Below are 17,326 nucleotides of genomic sequence, written 5' to 3'. Positions count from 1 at the left end.
CACCAACCCCTAAATTTTACATTCGTTTTTGACAAGAAATTGATATTTTGAATATTTTTCTGTGACAAGGCAGCTAAAAGAATCAGTATGTGCCTTATGCATGAATAAAGTTCACTAGTACTATAACAAATTAGCATACTTTTCATCACCTCTCAACCATCTAGATTTTTAGATATTTACCTCTGTAGCAGACACACATAAATACGTAAGCCAAGTCGACAGCTCATTTGCAGCCCAAGTTACGCATTTGAACTCCAATGCAAATCTAACTGTGACAGGAAGTCACCAACAAGCCAACCTATTTCCAAGCCTAACTCAAAGTAAATCTGAACCACATTATAGATTTAGCTTATGTGTGAATTTATAAATGCTAGGCTTGTGATAATTAGGTTCATGCCTTCTACCTTAAAAATTGGGGGGGGGGGGTCAAAATACGAAACTATCCAGTGTGACCTAAGGTCAGATATGCTTGCTAAATGTGTAGGAGACCAGTCTAATATATATCAGTGGAGAAGCAGTCAGATGACGTTATTCTAATAAAGGGAAATGGAACACGCATATAGAATTCTTCACCAAATGTCTTTGTAGTTTTCAGCAATATGGTTTTAAGTTTAAAGAAGCATGACTATATTTCAAATAAGGTATATTTTGGACAAGTCAGTTAGTGGTTACTTTTACACTTTAGGGCGAAATTCAGTATTGTTTTTAGGATCCTTTTGATCTCTCCGTAATCCATTGTCGTCTTTGACTTTGATTTTGGTATTTCTTTGTCGCTGATGCTTGAAAATTTGTAAAAACATAATTTCAGGTTTTGTACAGTTTTTAATGCAGTAGATCAACGTAGCAAGATTTCTATTATATAGCTTAAACTCGTGATAAGGGGAATAGGTCAAGGAAGATTCCGTGCAAGGGAGAGGGGATTTTAGTTAAGAGAACATCATTTTTAACCATTGGATTACACTTCTTGGTGTATATTGTAGTACATAAGAATGTCAGAATTAATTGAGAAAACTTGGATCAAGTTTGTAGAATTGAATAGGCATGACACGAGCCATCTGCATGTAAAGTTGATATTGTTCCAGCCTTGTCTCATCCTCATTGGCTGACACTTTCATTACTTAAAGAATACCATATTTCTTCACAGAGCCTGTTTGCGTTGATATCTGTCCAGGACCAGACACAAATTTTGCAAAATACTTATTCATCTGGATGAAGCAGTAGTGACACTTGGTTCATTTAGTAACTTGACCAATGTTCCAGTCAGTACAATTTTCTTACCTGTGCACAGTAATATCAGCATTACATTTCTTGCAAGCATTTTATTTCATTTCATTGTGTCACTTCTAAAGTATTAAAGGAGGAATAACTAGATTAGTTCTTCAAGCTACTTACCCAGTTAGACATTTTGAAATGCAACTTTTATTTGTTCAGGTACAAGTTTAGTTTTTTTCTTCTTCTTGCAATAGGACCATTGTCATATGTTTTGCTGTGATCTCATATTTTTCTATCAGTTATTAATTTCAGGGCTGACCAAATTTATTTTTCTTCATACACTTGTCAATAATAAGTTGTTTCAAAAGTTGCTGCTCATGCCTTTTCATTTGTTCTAAAATTTCAAGCACATGCCTAGATAACATATATGCACTTTAGCCATAGGAATAACACTATATATACATGTATAACATTTTGTTTCTGCAGAGGTCTTAATTTTTCAAAAACATACATTGCTATTATATATTTTGCAGCTGTAATAATTTTTGTTTTTTGGATTTGAAAATCTATGCATGTCTATTACTTTGCCCAGCACTTAGCCAGTAGTTATCTGTCTGGTTTGTTGTTTGGATAAAATTGCAATCATATTTCCTTTAGAGCAAAGCATCATTAAGAACCTTATGTGGCTAAGATTTCTGTCTCATGCTTTTTTACGTTTGACCTTCTTGATTAACTAAATACAATATAACCAGATAACAGTGTCATAGCTAACTGATCATACTGGCTTTGTTTTGTGTGAAGTATTTTGATTTGCTGATATTTAGTTGCTTAGTCACATATGCAGTCAAGACTATAATTTTAACACATGCAAGATCTATAAATGACCACTTAAAGTATGTGCAGCATTGCACATAGAGTGCAGGGTTGTGGGTTTCCTTCAAGATTCTTGTCCTGTGGCACCCAAAAATTGATTCTGCTTGTCCTGAGCGTGTTTTGTTTCAGGAAAAAAATCGAACAAGTGCCAGAGTTGGTAGAAACTGTAAGAAGACAACAAATCGGGCATTGAAGACCTTCAGTGTTTGTGCTAAATGGTTTTGTTCCTAAAGTCATTGGCCACCACTAGAGTAAGGCAAGACAGATTTAATTTATTCTCAACCTCAGTTGATCATAAAAGAGAGTAATTTATATAAATACACAATGTCGTTTGAATAGTAATTTTTTACTTTGAAAAGAAAAGAAGAAAAAAATTAACATGAGTATATATTTTAATAAATGCTGGTTGATGAGTGAAGATTCAAATTAGACGAGAGCAGGATCTGGCAAGGAAAATTCCATAGTACAGCTCATTTAAGGTTAACCATATATTCAATCATGTTATTGTTTTCTTGAGATCCAAGGTGCAACATGGTATCGAATGGAAAGAGGGAGATTCAAGCATTCTCTATGCCAGGGGGCTCAAATGGATAGATAAAGAGATTCAAACATGGAAATTAGTGATTGCTGGACTTGTTATTATATGGGAAAAAGTACTTGTCCTGTACTAATGAACTGCAAGTTTTTATTTTACCAGCTTCAAAAATAAATTGTCCAGAACATCAGGCTATGGGATTCGATCAGCTCTGCGGTTATTCAGATACGATATCTGTCAGTGGTAACAAACTAGCTCAGAAACCTAAGGCCTTATGGTAGATTTCTTTTTCTTTTGGTCGTCTGTATTGGTTTCATATCTGGTTAGTGTGTATCATGGGTGTCATGGCACTTGGCAGTGCTGAACAATTCCAAGACACCCAAGACAAGTTGAAAAATCTGCTGGGCAAGTAGACTTCACAATGAGAATGTCAGGCTGGGCAAGTTTTTCTTTGTTTCTGCCAAAATATTTTTTGTGCACTGTCTCTAAATAACATCAGTTGGTATCAGTAGTCCTAAATTGGAAGTAGACTTTTTAAATGGACGATATTTGTAACAAGTTTGATTTTACCCAAGTCTGAGTTATCAAGAATTGACTGTGCCTCAAATGTAACATTATTATGCTGATATAATCATGCTGATAATACTGAATAATTCTAAAAACTGTCCAGTGTTTTATACACTACATTATGTAAATTTAGGTGACATTTTCATTAGTTTAACATTAGATATTGGAATCTGTTATTTGGTAATTAAAACCCGTTTAAGTCGTGTAGACAATCATAGTGTTTCTCTTCGATGTCAGGTTATACAAAAGTGGTCCTGTATGTAAAAAAATGAAAATCGTTGTAGTGAGTATTTTTGGGTATGATTTCACTATCGCTAACCCTCTTGGAATTGGCTTAGTAGTTAAGCAGTATTTGATTTGGTGGGAAACATGCTTTGTGTTAAGGTACATAGTTAAAATGGAGGTACCATTTTAATGTGGACAAATTTTTCTTTTTAACAAGGTATCACACATTTTTATGACTTTAACAAATTGGAAGATAAGAGCCAGAAAATGTAAGTCAAAATGTATGACTTTTTTTCTGTCAAAGAGTGTTACAATTATCCTAGGTCAAGACTTCAGTTTTATTGCTATTATATTGTCATTAAGGTTAAGATGCCAGTAGATAGTTCTAGATGTATGTAATTTCACATAAATAATGTAATTAAATTACATTTAGAAAGAACAATGACAAGGATCTATTCAATTTTCATAGACTTTTATATTATGTAAACTGTTAAGTCAGAATTTAATTTCTGGAGAACTACTCAAGGACACCTATCAGGGATTCCTGGTTGGCCAAAAGAGTTTGACACCAGTTAAATTACAACCAGTCAGATGTCTTGACATAAACAGATTGCATTGTATAAAAGTTGATGGGTCTTATTGGAGACACTTAAACTTTGATTGTATGTTAACATTTTCTTGTGAAAAGTAATTACATCTAGAATTATCTGCTGGTGTCTTCTTTTGGGTTTGAGTATGTATTAAAAACTTGAAAATACCGATTACCTGGGGCATGTGTAACACTGATCAAATATGGATCTCACAACATTTTTTAACACACTCTGGACTTACCTTATCACAGGACTAGCTTGCTCACTGAAAAGGACAAGTTGTTCACAATAAAATGAAGCCTAGGTTACCAAAAAACTCAACTGTAACATGTAGGTTACCAAAAAACTCAACTGTAACATGAGTACCATCAAGAATTCAAGGGCTAGGCATGAAGCTGCAATTTCTTGATTTGGATAGCAATTATTTATATAAGAAGGATTGTAAACCCACTGTCTAAACATAAATAATTTAATGAAATTGTGTACGTTTTGAGTTCCATTCAGGGTAAACCGGTCTTATTAACGATTCTTTTCAAAACTGAGATGGGTCCGTAGTATTTTCCATTTGATGTGGTCATAGGTAGGACAAATTTTAGCTGCATAATCAAAATTGTAAAATTGAACAAAATGTGAGGTTTCTTTTACAGTCTATACATACAGTTTCAAGGGAGGACAATTTCCTCGTCCATCAAGTCTGGGCACATGAAAATCATTCTTGGGCAAGTGAAATTTATTGCAGTTATCCCACATTTTATATGTAAAGAACAGATATTTGAATTTAGATGTGACTTTCCTTGCAACATCCTTGTTGGGCTGGTAGGTCAGAATATGAATTTCATTGCCTGGTGTTTTATTGATTTTTATACATTGAACCATGAAAGTTGATGTTTACCATTATTTATAATAGAGGTTGATTGTAAAATAAAAAATGAGCAATATTATTCTAAATATTTTGAATACATAATGCTGTATATCAACCCAGAGGTCATAGTAGACTCTTTTGCATGTGTTAAAGAATACATCCACTAAACATCTTGTGTTCTTTGCCCCAGGATTTTGGTAATAATACTTTGCTTATTGGTAAATGACAGACAGGGGGGTAGTTCTGTGAGTTTAAACTTAAATTTGTTTAAATTGTGTTGCCGAGAAGTTATGGTGAAATTTATAAACCTCTTTCATCTAGTGAAAGTTTGGCCAGTAAGACTTGTCATTTAATTTTACAGCATAATTTTATGTACAGACAGTAGAAAGACCTTTCCTATAATTTAGGATAGAAGTACTGAATCGTTTATGGAAACATGAACACGTGTAATGACCTGATTTGTCTTTGGACTGCGCACTTCAAAGTAAAAATAGCTTGGTAAATAAGTTTTAGGAACACTGGAAACGTGCATACATATGGTGTAATGTGCATATAGTCAGGACTGAGTGAATATTGTATTAAAACAATCAATATAAACAATCAAATAAGGTTTGAGGTACTGTACTGGTAGTGGCTATTTGTAACCATGTGTAAATTTTTGCATTGATAGGTTGACCTTAATATTATTTAATGTTTTCAATTAATTTGTTTCAGATATATATATATATATATATATATATATATATATATATATATATATATATATATATATATATATATGTATATACAGTATTAAAATAACCCACATTTACCTACAACCCATTTATGAGTTTTAAGTAGAAGAAAGCGTAGGAGTGTCAATATTTAGTTTTTTCTAAAGTACAATTTATCTGCATGCACAAGGGTACTTTACAGTGACCATCTGTAAGTTTAGACAAGGGAGAAATTTCTTGTTTTTAATATATCCTTTGCCTCAGTGAAAAAATGTATTTCATATTATCTTAAGGGCATTGTATCCAGATGCATTGGAAAAAATATAAAGCAAGCTTAAAATACTTTAATTAAAAAATCTGTTAATATGCTTAACAGAGCAGTACATGGTGTTATGTGCATTACTGTGTTTTGGGGGCAAGACACCTCTTTGTGTAAGCAGAAAGTGAGCGTAAGATATGCATTGGGACTTTATTTCTCTGTAAAATGTTATGCAGTTAAATGGCGTTAACTGGAAAGAAAAAGTGCCATCTTGACCTGCTTGTCAATCTTTGAATCAAAAAGATCTGAATTTCAATAGTACCTTCTTTTTTTTTAACCTCAGCACCATATTATTGCATCACTCCCTGAGATAATGGATGCTTGTTATGAAATGTTTGTTTGTTTTTTTTAGCCAAAGAAATCTTGATCAGTAAATTTTGTTTCATCAGCTTCTCAAATTTCCTAATTCTTGAAAACTGATATTGAATTGGAATTGATTGGGCAATTATCAGATAGTTAGAATAGGTGCTGCAGCTAGTTGAAGATAACCTGCGATGATGCCATGGATACAGTTGTCATCGAAAACATTGGCAGTAAGTATACATACTTGCACTCATTCTCAGCCTCTTTAAATCTCTAAAACCGTCAGTCTCTTTTATTCTTGGTCTTTGATTCTGTCAGTCTTGTTGTAAATTTCTTTCTGCCAGATCTAAGATTCTCTCAAACTTTTCTCATTTTGCTCAATTTTATCAACTTCCACCCTGTGAGACAGGCATTTTCCATTGTGAATACAATTAAAGAACTTTATGAGGATGTACCACCTAATAAAAGCTTGAACCTTATGGGGGAAATGAGGTTTATACAACTTTGACCCTATATTTGTAGGATATTTATAATTTTTACCTTTATATTTTGTTTTATATACATTTTCTTACGTTACATGGCTCAAATAAACAATAACACAAGAAAGAGTGAAAACAACAAGCTTTGAAAAATATAAGAAATAATTTATTTTTGCTGGAAAAATTCTGTAAAAATGAAAATATATGAACTGATGGTTTCCAGAATCAAATCCAAAAAAAATCCAAGAATAATCCACGAATAAAATTTGCGAAGTCCTAATAATGAAATGCTTTAATGATTTCAAGTTCGGGTCTCGACGCAGAAACCAAGATGGAAGGCAATGACATATGCTGTAACTTGTTCTGTGTTGAAGTCTACAGTTCTGTTTAGAAACATGATAATTAATTCTCCAGTCTTGGAAGTTCAAATTAAATTTTCAATAAATGTCCTTGTTCAAGAATTCTGTTTGAATACAATATTTCCAGAGAAATGAATTAATCTTTTCGAGTCCAAATAATCTGAAGAAAAATTAACAAATAATTCAAAAATTCAATATTTGTCACAACTGAAGAAAAGAACTTGACATCAAGTGTTTAAAAGCCTGGACTCTCAGATCTCTCTCTAAACATCACTATTAATACTAAGTATTTCACAATTTTGGCAATGCCTAATTGTGCAAACATGATCATGTTTACATATAAAATAAAATCATTTAGCCCCTGTATGTCCTTGATAGAACCAGTCATTTTACTCCAATAAAAAGGTGTTTACTTGACTCTCAGTCAAGGCCAGGAACTAAGTCAAAAATAGAAACAAGTGTTTCTATTATTAGGTTTTATGGAAAGATTCAGGTCAAACTGAATTTTCTGGAAAATATCAAATTTTTGTCAACAAAATTAATTACATTGGCATCCTCTGTTGAATCAAAAATCTAATTCCCAGTTAATTGTTGCTTAGTAAACATTATTTTGTTGTAGTATCAATTAGCCTGAAATTAATTTAAAGATATAAAAATTTATTGATTTTATTGGGAATTTGGGGGGGGGGGGCTCTTGAAAATAGGGGTGGGATGGTAAATGAAACCACACAAAGTAGAGCTGGAACGAATATCTCAATATTTGAATTAGAATACTTTTTTGTGAATATTCAAATAAAAATTGGTATTCAAAATGTTTGCTTACTCAGCAAGTTTGGCAGCATTTTGTGCAATAAACATTTACTTTCAAATGTAATGTTGAATTAATCATTTTGCAATGGAATAAATTAAAATCTGGTAAGTCAGATGAAATTCCAATTCCAATTCACAAAGTAATCATTAGGTCAAAATGGCATATACTAGTTTGACAAATTCAGCAGCCCTTCAATTAATGTATATAGATTGAATTAATAAAATTGACCATTAAATTGATTTCATTTGCCAAATGTCTGGTTTTCATTGTTAACAAAAAGACCTTTTCATTCCTGCATTTGACTGTTTGTATTGTTTCTTGATTGGGATTGGGATTATTCAGTAAATGCAAGTATCAGTAGACAAAAAAATAGGATGGATTTTTACTCTTTTATTAATATTAATGAATATTTGAATCCTATTGGTATACATTCAGTGAATATTCAAACAGGAAAATAAAGTGTTCGTTTCAGTTTATACACTCTGTGTATTGACCATATTTCACTCATGCTGATGAGAGTAGTTCAAGGAACCGTGCCTTTGTAATATGCCTCCATCTATAGTTCTCATCAGTTGTAACATTTAACCTCTCTGTACGAGTGAGTTCTGCATGGCCAGTTTGTGAATTACATCTATATCTTTAAAGGATTTAAAATAGGTCGTAACATGTTGGGTCATAAATTAGTTAAGTCTATTAAATGACAGCATGGTGTAGGTCAGGTCAGACTCCACCTGTATATCCTGGAGATTTCACCGTGCTGGATAGTTCTGCAAGTACATATCATGCACTAGTCGAAAATGGTCAATACACTTTGTGTGTACCATAGGTTGCATATATTTAAATGTAGGTACTGGAGGTTATTGTATTGATCATCCATGTTTTATTATTTTTCAGATTAAAGATCAGTTTTACAGCTTCTGATGTGAGAATGCTTCATCTCGGTTAAATTTTTTTAATTGGACAGAGCTAACTTGAGTGGTCTTTGAATGCTGAAGAGGACAATAAAAAAAAGATTTAATATAGAAAAAAGAGAAAAATATAAAAAAGAAAAAATATAAAAGAAAAATAAAAAAAAATTATTTTAAAAAAATTATAAAAAAATTAAGGTTTAAAAAAAGAAGTAAAAAGGAACAATATAAGAAAAAATCGAAAAATTGTTTTAACTTGTACTGTCTGTTTTATAAATGACTTTGAATATACAGGTACAATATATGATCCTTATAGCTACATACTTGGACATTATCACAGTTTAGTGTGCATATGACAGACCAAAGATTTATACTTTGGAACATTCGAGGAAGGATATAAGGGACACCTGTTTTATGATCTGTTGGATCAAGACTTGAAAAAGTGCTTGAATTTAACTGACTTCACTGTGTAGAGATATCACAGGAGGAATCTTCATACAGACTTGCACAAAGGAAAGATGTCAACTCAAGGAGACGATTGCTATTTCTTCTACTACTCAACGTGCAGTAAGGTACAGTTGGAGATATCACCCTGTAACCTCTGTCTGCATCATAGCTGTTTTGCTTACCGACATATTTTCACATCACCTTGTAACCTCTGTCTGCATCATAGCTGTTTTGCTTACCGACATATTTTCACATCACCCTGTAACCTCTGTCTGCATCATAGCTGTTTTGCTTACCGACATATTTTCACATCGCCCTGTAACCTCTGTCTGCATCATAGCTGTTTTGCTTACCGACATATTTTCACATCACCCTGTAACCTCTGTCTGCATCATAGCTGTTTTGCTTACTGACATATTTTCACATCACCCTGTAACCTCTGTCTGCATCATAACTGTTTTGCTTACCGACATATTTTCACATCGCCCTGTAACCTCTGTATGCATCATAGCTGTTTTGCTTACCGACATATTTTCACATCACCCTGTAACCTCGGTGTCTGCATCATAGCTGTTTTGCTTACCAACATATTTTCACATCACCCTGTAACCTCTGTCTGCATCATAACTGTTTTGCTTACCGACATATTTTCACATCACCCTGTAACCTTTGTCTGCATCATAGCTGTTTTGCTTACTGACATATTTTCACATCACCCTGTAAATTGTCAGCATCATTCCTGTTTTTCTTGGCAACATAAATATTTTCACATTGCCCTGTAACCTCTGTCTGCATCGTACCTGCAGGGTGTTTTGTTTGCCAACATAAATATTTTCACATCGCCCTGTAATCTCTGCATCATACCAGCAGGATTTTTTGCTTGCCAAGGTCAGTATTTTCATATCACCCTGTCACCTGTCAGCATCATGCCAGTTTTTGTTTGCTGTCATCAATATTTTCACATAACTATCCATACTGTATGCTAAACACATGCACTCATGCAGGCAAAGCTTATTTCCTGTCAGACTGGTTGGCTGTTAGTTGTGCGAAACCCCAATTTTTTTATATAAATCATACGTATATAAAAACCATACTTGTTCGATATATTACCTGATACATTGATGCAAAGTTTACAAGTTTCTGCATAGTCTGAAATTGTTGCCAATATAGTTATACTATTAAGATTGCCTTCATGAACCATTTATAAAGAAGCAGGTTATTTACTTAGAAATAAATTAAAGGGATACCACAGGTAGATTACCTGTAGCTTACTTTGCATTCATTTCTGCAGCCAACGGTATTGACAAAATTTGTAGCAATCTTTATCTGGTAAACAGTCACATGGTTCATTATTGCTTTTAAAGATTTCTCTGTGTGCAATGATATTTGGTCATAACTTGGACAAGAAAAAAAATTAAGCATTGCAGGGTCCATACTGGACGCAGATGGGATGGCTTCTCTACCATGCCAGTGGTTGGAAGAGGCAGAAAGGAAGGTATAGAGGTTAAAATTTAGGAAGTTTGAAAGAGTCACGTGATTTTAAAACAGCCATTTTACTCAAACTTGTAGCTAGTAATATTAAACACAAAAGTAACAGTGAATTTGGTGAAAATATTTCTAAATTTTTTTTATTTCGATCCAGCAAAATTTGTGTTGTGGGTGTCTTTGCAAAAATCATTAACATAGAAAATAGATTCCCATAAAAAAATATGTATTAGCCATCAGTTTCAGGAGATGTTTCTAACTTCACTCGCATCAATCTTCACTTGTTAATTTTTCACAGAGGTCTCATTTGATTGAAACATTTGCAGCCAGTTATTAACGGGTGGCCGAGTGGTCTAAAGTGCTGTCCATTACGGATCACTGCCATCTCACCTCTGTCTTTGGCGGTTCGATCACTGCCATCTCAACTCTGTCTTTGGCGGTTCGAGTCTCAGATTCAGCCAATGTGGGTATGAGAGAAAGCTTGCCAGTAGATTCTCATGGGTCGGTGGTTCTTTCAGGGGTTTTCTTGGGTTCTTCCTCCGCCATTAATACTGGCCGCCATGTATAGCCTATCGTGTGCTGAAAAATGGCGTTAAACCCCACAACAACAGCAGCCAGTCATTAAATTGAGACGAAAATGTATAAGAAATACACTTTTCAAACGTTTGAATATTGCTTCTGAACCTAGAATAAATGGCACCATTGTTTATATACTGCTCAGAATAATAAAGCATTTAATAGCAACAAAAGGAGTAGGTTGAGGTGAAGCTGTCAGCTTGAGCAAAGACTGAGATAACTTTGCTTTTTTGTGCATTTGAGTGAAAAGACAGTTACTGGAGTGACTATTCGTCCCCATTCACGTTCTAACATGAAATCTTGCCATGCCTATGGTCAGTATCACATCCAGGCAGGAATCTTGCCATGCCTGTGGTCAGTACCAGATCCAGGCAGGAATCTTGCTGTGCCTTTGGTCAGTACCAAATGCAGGCAGAAATCTTGCCATGCCTGTGGTTAGTACCACATCCAGGCAGGAATCTTGCCATGCCTGTGGTCAGTACTACATCCAGGCAGGAACCTTGCCATGCCTATGGTCAGTACCACATCCAGGCAGGTATCTTGCCATGCCTATGGTCAGTACCACATCCAGGGTTGAACCTTGGTATGCATGTGAGGAGTGCTAGCATGTGCTTTTGACAAATGATAAAATTAGAATATTTCTTTTGGGCACCAGTATTGTAGAATTTGTTGCTAACCTTACTTTTCTTATCTCAGTCTAATCAACTCATTCAAGGTGTCCACGTGCTCAGAACTACTTTTTGTGTTCTGATGTGCCTGGCATAGTTGTTCTAAAATAAAACAACAACAAATATATAACAAAAACATAGTAACTTAATGTTAATCCATCTTTGAGAACACACCATACAAGAACATTTAGAGAGAGACAAGAACACACACATACGATGTCAAGCTTTTTGATATTATACTAGTTTTTTCTATACAGCATGGTTAATTTTATCCTAAATGCGGGCCTAGCTCAGTACATTTTCAGGTCAACGTAATTAAATGTAGCTAAAGCTACATAACTAGTCTTAAATACTTCATGTGAAACAAATTATATACTGCTAGCTACATTTAATGACGCTGACCTGAAAATTGACTGTGCTACAGATAGGATAAAATTCTCAATGATGTGTGAAATTTACTATGAAGAAAACACTGATCCATGCATATAGACTACAGATGTATGCACTTCATAGCCTCCCAATTCTCTTAACAACCACAGAAAACTTAGTAACAGCCCAAAATGTGTTATGTCAAACATGCTTTATTCTAATTTTGTTAAGCATATCCATTGTGCCCCAGTTGAATAAAAAATATACCTACAGTATTTAATGACAAATAATACACTTACCAGCCAGAAGGAATCATATATCCGTCAACACATTAATCCATAAGCAAATTTCACTGTAGCACTTGCAATATTTCCAAGACAGAAAAATTAATTTTCAAAGAATCCGTGAACTTGAAAGTTTAGCACATGGTTATCCATTAAGGTCTGTATTTGGAGGGTTTTTATACATGGGGTAATTTTGCAATCAATATTAAGGACAACACAAGTATGTCACAGACAGTTTCACCTTCTCCAAAGAAAAGGAGAGCAATATATGATAGTGACACAGATCACTAGTTACCCATGAATAATCTAATGCAACATGTTACTCTTCATTACAGCTTGTACTAAGTATAACTACAGTAGAGCTGAGTACCCAGTATCGTTTCATTATTTACAATATAACTTTTGAAAATTGGAACTGATGAAAATAAAACAGTTTCTTGTAATAAATATTAATTATTTATTGTCAATTTCATGTAACATCTATATATTACATGTGATAATACCTCATTACTATGCAACATTTTATGTTGTCATTATTTCTTTGCTCATGCATATAAATTGTGTAGGTACTTGGGATGCAACGGTCACACCACAGCCCTCATTAACATATTTGTATTATTGAGCTGCATTTAAACATTTGCACATGAACTATGTTACACTAGTGAAGAGTTCTTTTTATTTTAAAGGAAAATATTGGGTGAGAAGAATCATGTGCATTGGGGTTTGGACAGAGACAAGGAAATCCCAGTTGTGGGGTTACATTATATGCCTTGACTGGGATTTCCTTGTCTCAGTCCAAACCCCAACATAGATTATATATATCAGGGATGAGTGCCTCTTATGGTACAAATAATATACTTGCCAGCACGAGTCTTAATGAAAATAACCTGTCTGATTTTACTTTGCAGGATACCAGTTGTCCATTCCGTCACTGTGAAGCAGCATTGGGAAGTGAAACTGTGTGTACCTTATGGAGACAGGGGCAGTGTTTTAGGCCTGCCTGTAAATTCCGACACATGGAAATCAAGGTACGTTAAATTATTTGTTTTTGAGCATCAAGAAGTATTTACAAATGTTCACATTATTTCAATTGACTTGCACCAAGTGTTCCAGCATCCATTTCTTGTCCAAAATATATATTTATATGCCGAACCATGACAGAATATGATGTCATGCAATAATTGTTACATCTCATATAAGGTTTTCCTCAAATTTTGTACTTGTTTTAAGCTGTGGATGTTAATTTAGAAACACCAGATATGGGGCAGTTATTTCCATACGAATGGAGATAGTTCCTCATAGATACCTGGTGAAAAATAGACTTTTTAGGCTGAGAGAAGTATGTGAAATACTAATAAGATCTCGGTCATAAAATATTCCCAACATAATTGACAATATGCAACTGTTCTTATGATTGTGTGATAACCAATCTAACTAATTATTTTGAATATTAAGGTCAATTTGTGAAAAATGTAATCATTAATTGGTTGGAGATGTAAAAGGGCAGTCCAAAAATGAATGATATCATCATCAAGGATTTAAGTTAATATATTGTTTTAAATATTTGCTTGTTTTTTTGTTTTTTTTTTGTTTTTTTTAATGTGGTTAATATTCTTAATTTCGATAATTAAAATTTTTGTGTAGTTTGTTACCAGCTGTGAAATGATTTGACATGTTTAGAATCATCTATATACTGTGCTGTACAGGCTTTATGAGGTCAAAAACTGTGATGAGATTTGCTTGATTAAATCCTGAAATTGTCACTTGTGACAAATACACCAGTTGAATTTCCAACCCGTGCCAGACTGAAAATATTGTTTGCATTAACTGCAAAACAAAACTTCTGGTCTGAGCCAGTGCCTTAAAGCCATGGGTACTTATCAATCCAGTTGTGGATGAAAATTTCTTCACCTCTTAGTTGTGTAATATTTTTGGCTTTCATGGAGTTTGACTTGTATGTCCTTGGAGAAGGCTCAAAACTAGATCTGAATATACAACTCCATCGATAACTCAAAAACCTGCTTATTATGCAGTGTCAGTCATGGATTCCATTTTTATAAAACTAGAAAGTGCCAAAAATGTGACCCCTACTTGATGAACATGAAGATAATCACAAACAAAACTGAAACCTTATGAAATTATCGACTTTTGCACACATTAACCCCTGGAGGTTTTTGTCGTTTTCACCTGAAATTCGAGTAGGAAACACATTTTGAAAGCTATTTCTGAATACATCCTAATACATAAACTTACACTTGATTTTCCAATAACCTAATGTCCAGTTGTGTTAGAACATCATTTTTCATTGGCTATTTGGCTCACACATGAGCAGAAGGATGAAAGCTGCATTTTTTTTTGTTGTTGCATAATTGGCCCATTATTTTCGTATCAAGACCACTCTTTATTCCAAATGCCCATCTTATCATACTTTTTTGCAAAGGCTCATCTGTCTGTTTGCAGTTCATACCACTCTGCCTTAGCTCTGAGACCAAAAAATTGGATTCCGACCATAGGCGAATTTTGGGTTTAAAAAGATCGGGTCCCAAAAATGAGGTTTTTCCCACGGTATTTTGTAGTGCAACTAGATCTTCCAGATTATTTGGTATCATTGTAGAGCTACATCTGTCTACCTTTCTATAATTAAAGATGTACCGATTAATCGGCCATCTCATAATCTGACCGATTATTGGAACAATCAGTATAATCGGTGCCGATGTAAACAAATTTCCAAAATATAAATTTAACCATAACATTCATCATGACATGGCTTGAATTTTAAATCAGAATTAAATGGAAATTAAGAAATAAACATTTGATTTGGGGGTTAACTGAAAGACAGTATATTCTTAAAAGTAAATACTTTTTAACACGCTTGCTGTAAACTATCGCTGATTGTCTGCTTGCAACAAATTATCAATACCATGCATGCACTCATCCCAATCACAGCAGCCAACCAGCCACTGAGGCCTCGTGTGGCCGTTGAACTTCCAGCATACACAATACAGGGATGGTCCTGGCTTTTCAAAAATTGTCCCCCCAAAAAATTCGCCAATCTCAATATTATGTTGCCAATTTTCAAAAACAATCGCCAGAATAAGTAGTGAATATTTTCCAAGACTATTAATGTAATAGGCAATGAAAATTGAAAAAGATGGGATAGTTATTACTTTATTGACAACAAGCAATACAGCTATAATATTACAAAATAAATTATTACATGACTGTTTTGCACTACTTCCATGGTCTTTGGATTGCACATCACCGTTAGTGCATAGGTCTAGCTGTTTTCACCTGAAATAAATGCATTATCAAATGTAAAATATCTACTTTCCTTCAGTCTCTCTATTTTTAAATAGAAACATCATGTATTAAGCAAATCTATATTATGTATATTTTTTTCCAAATAATATTTTTGTAAGAAACTTTATTTAAATAATGACATTTTAATACTAAAACCCTACGATCGTACTTTGCAATGTAAGATGAATGACATATAATGCGACCATCGATTTCACACATTCAGGAATTAAATGCCCCCCCCCCCCCTTTTTTCTTTAATTTATGGCTAGCTTCACAAAGTACATCTCTGTCAACCATGAGTTCAGAAATATATTTTTGCCGCCCTTTACATGCTTTGCTTGTTAGTGAATTGCTTCCTAAATCCCAAGAATGATCACTAAATGCTGTAAAATTTTTCTTGACATTGTCAAGCAAATTATGATCTCCATTCCACCAATGAAACTTACATGAGTCAGCTTGACCTGGCATTACTGTACCACATATATAACTATTGATTACCATCATTAAATTAAAAGAAGGAATGAAGAAACATATCACAGAGCATTAAAGCTGTACCGATGTCACTTTTTGGCGATTATACCGATATTGCATATAGCCAATTATTAAAATTGCCAATACCAATTAATGAGGCTGATTATTTCAAGAAACTGCCTGTTCTACAGTTAGAACTAGCATTTGATTGACAAGTAAATCATGCCCTATTTTTGTTATAACTAACAATTCCTAAAATGGGTGCGGATTTATGTTAATTTTAATAATCGGCTATATGCGGTATCAACATAATCGGCAAAAAGTGACAAAGGTACAGCTTTATCTATAATACCACTCACTTTAGTGTATCCTACATGACCTTGACGCTACAGAGCTCGGCAGTAGCCTGTAAGCTACTACCTCCTGCCACGTAAACTTGTCGTCAGGGGTTAATGTGTTAATAAGTAAGAAGTCTTGGTTTTTGTTAAAATGTCTTGAAAGTTCGAGCAATGACAATGTCTCTAATGCTTATTTGAGGTAGCACTTTAATAAATAAATACCAATTAAACAATTTTTTTTATCAAGTGAAATGCATTTTTTTAGTTATCTTTTAGTTTGGTTTTAGTGTATTGATCATAAATACAATGTGCCCTGTTGTATTCAAACGTGAAATGTCAATCTACCGTAACAGCTATGTCCTCAAACCTTTCCGTGAGAATCTAATTAAGCACTGACTGTTTTGATACATAATTTGTGTAAGTATTTGTTGTATTGCTGCACTGAATTAAAAGCTGACCTCCTAGTATTACAACGTTAATTTTGTCTTTTGTATGAAATAAATTTTGGATAAAACAGTTAATATTTTTAGTATTGGACATGGATACATGCACTTAGTCATAATTTATAGTTGGGTACAAAACACAATTTTTCACATTTTTATGCGTGACTTTTCTGTACATAGTAATGCAAT

General features: G+C 33.8%; 1 protein-coding gene across 4 annotated transcripts in view; it reads left to right on the top strand.

Moving 5' to 3' along the window:
- Positions 1 to 509: 509 nt before the first annotated feature.
- The window catches only part of LOC149792489 (uncharacterized), a 77,189-nt gene continuing 60,372 nt past the window's right edge, over positions 510 to 17,326 (top strand). Inside the window, exons 1-5 of one of the 4 annotated variants that reach the window (XM_089971077.1) lie at positions 510 to 641; positions 1,145 to 1,259; positions 6,249 to 6,429; positions 8,743 to 9,328; positions 13,494 to 13,613. In XM_089971077.1, coding sequence (XP_089827203.1) covers positions 9,275 to 9,328; positions 13,494 to 13,613 — 174 coding nt within the window. In that variant the 5' untranslated portion in view covers positions 510 to 641; positions 1,145 to 1,259; positions 6,249 to 6,429; positions 8,743 to 9,274. Of the gene's footprint in view, positions 642 to 698; positions 1,260 to 2,214; positions 6,430 to 8,742; positions 9,329 to 13,493; positions 13,614 to 17,326 lie in introns of those variants that run through there. The other 3 variants (XM_089971078.1, XM_089971079.1, XR_016423578.1) reach the window with 3 other exon arrangements.

This window comes from Sinohyriopsis cumingii, chromosome 9 (assembly GCF_028554795.1).
Source record: "Sinohyriopsis cumingii isolate HCF-2022 chromosome 9, ASM2855479v2, whole genome shotgun sequence".
NCBI lineage: Eukaryota > Metazoa > Mollusca > Bivalvia > Unionida > Unionidae > Sinohyriopsis > Sinohyriopsis cumingii.
Note: the sequence above shows the minus strand (reverse complement) of the source record. Positions and strands in the feature narration are given on the sequence as shown.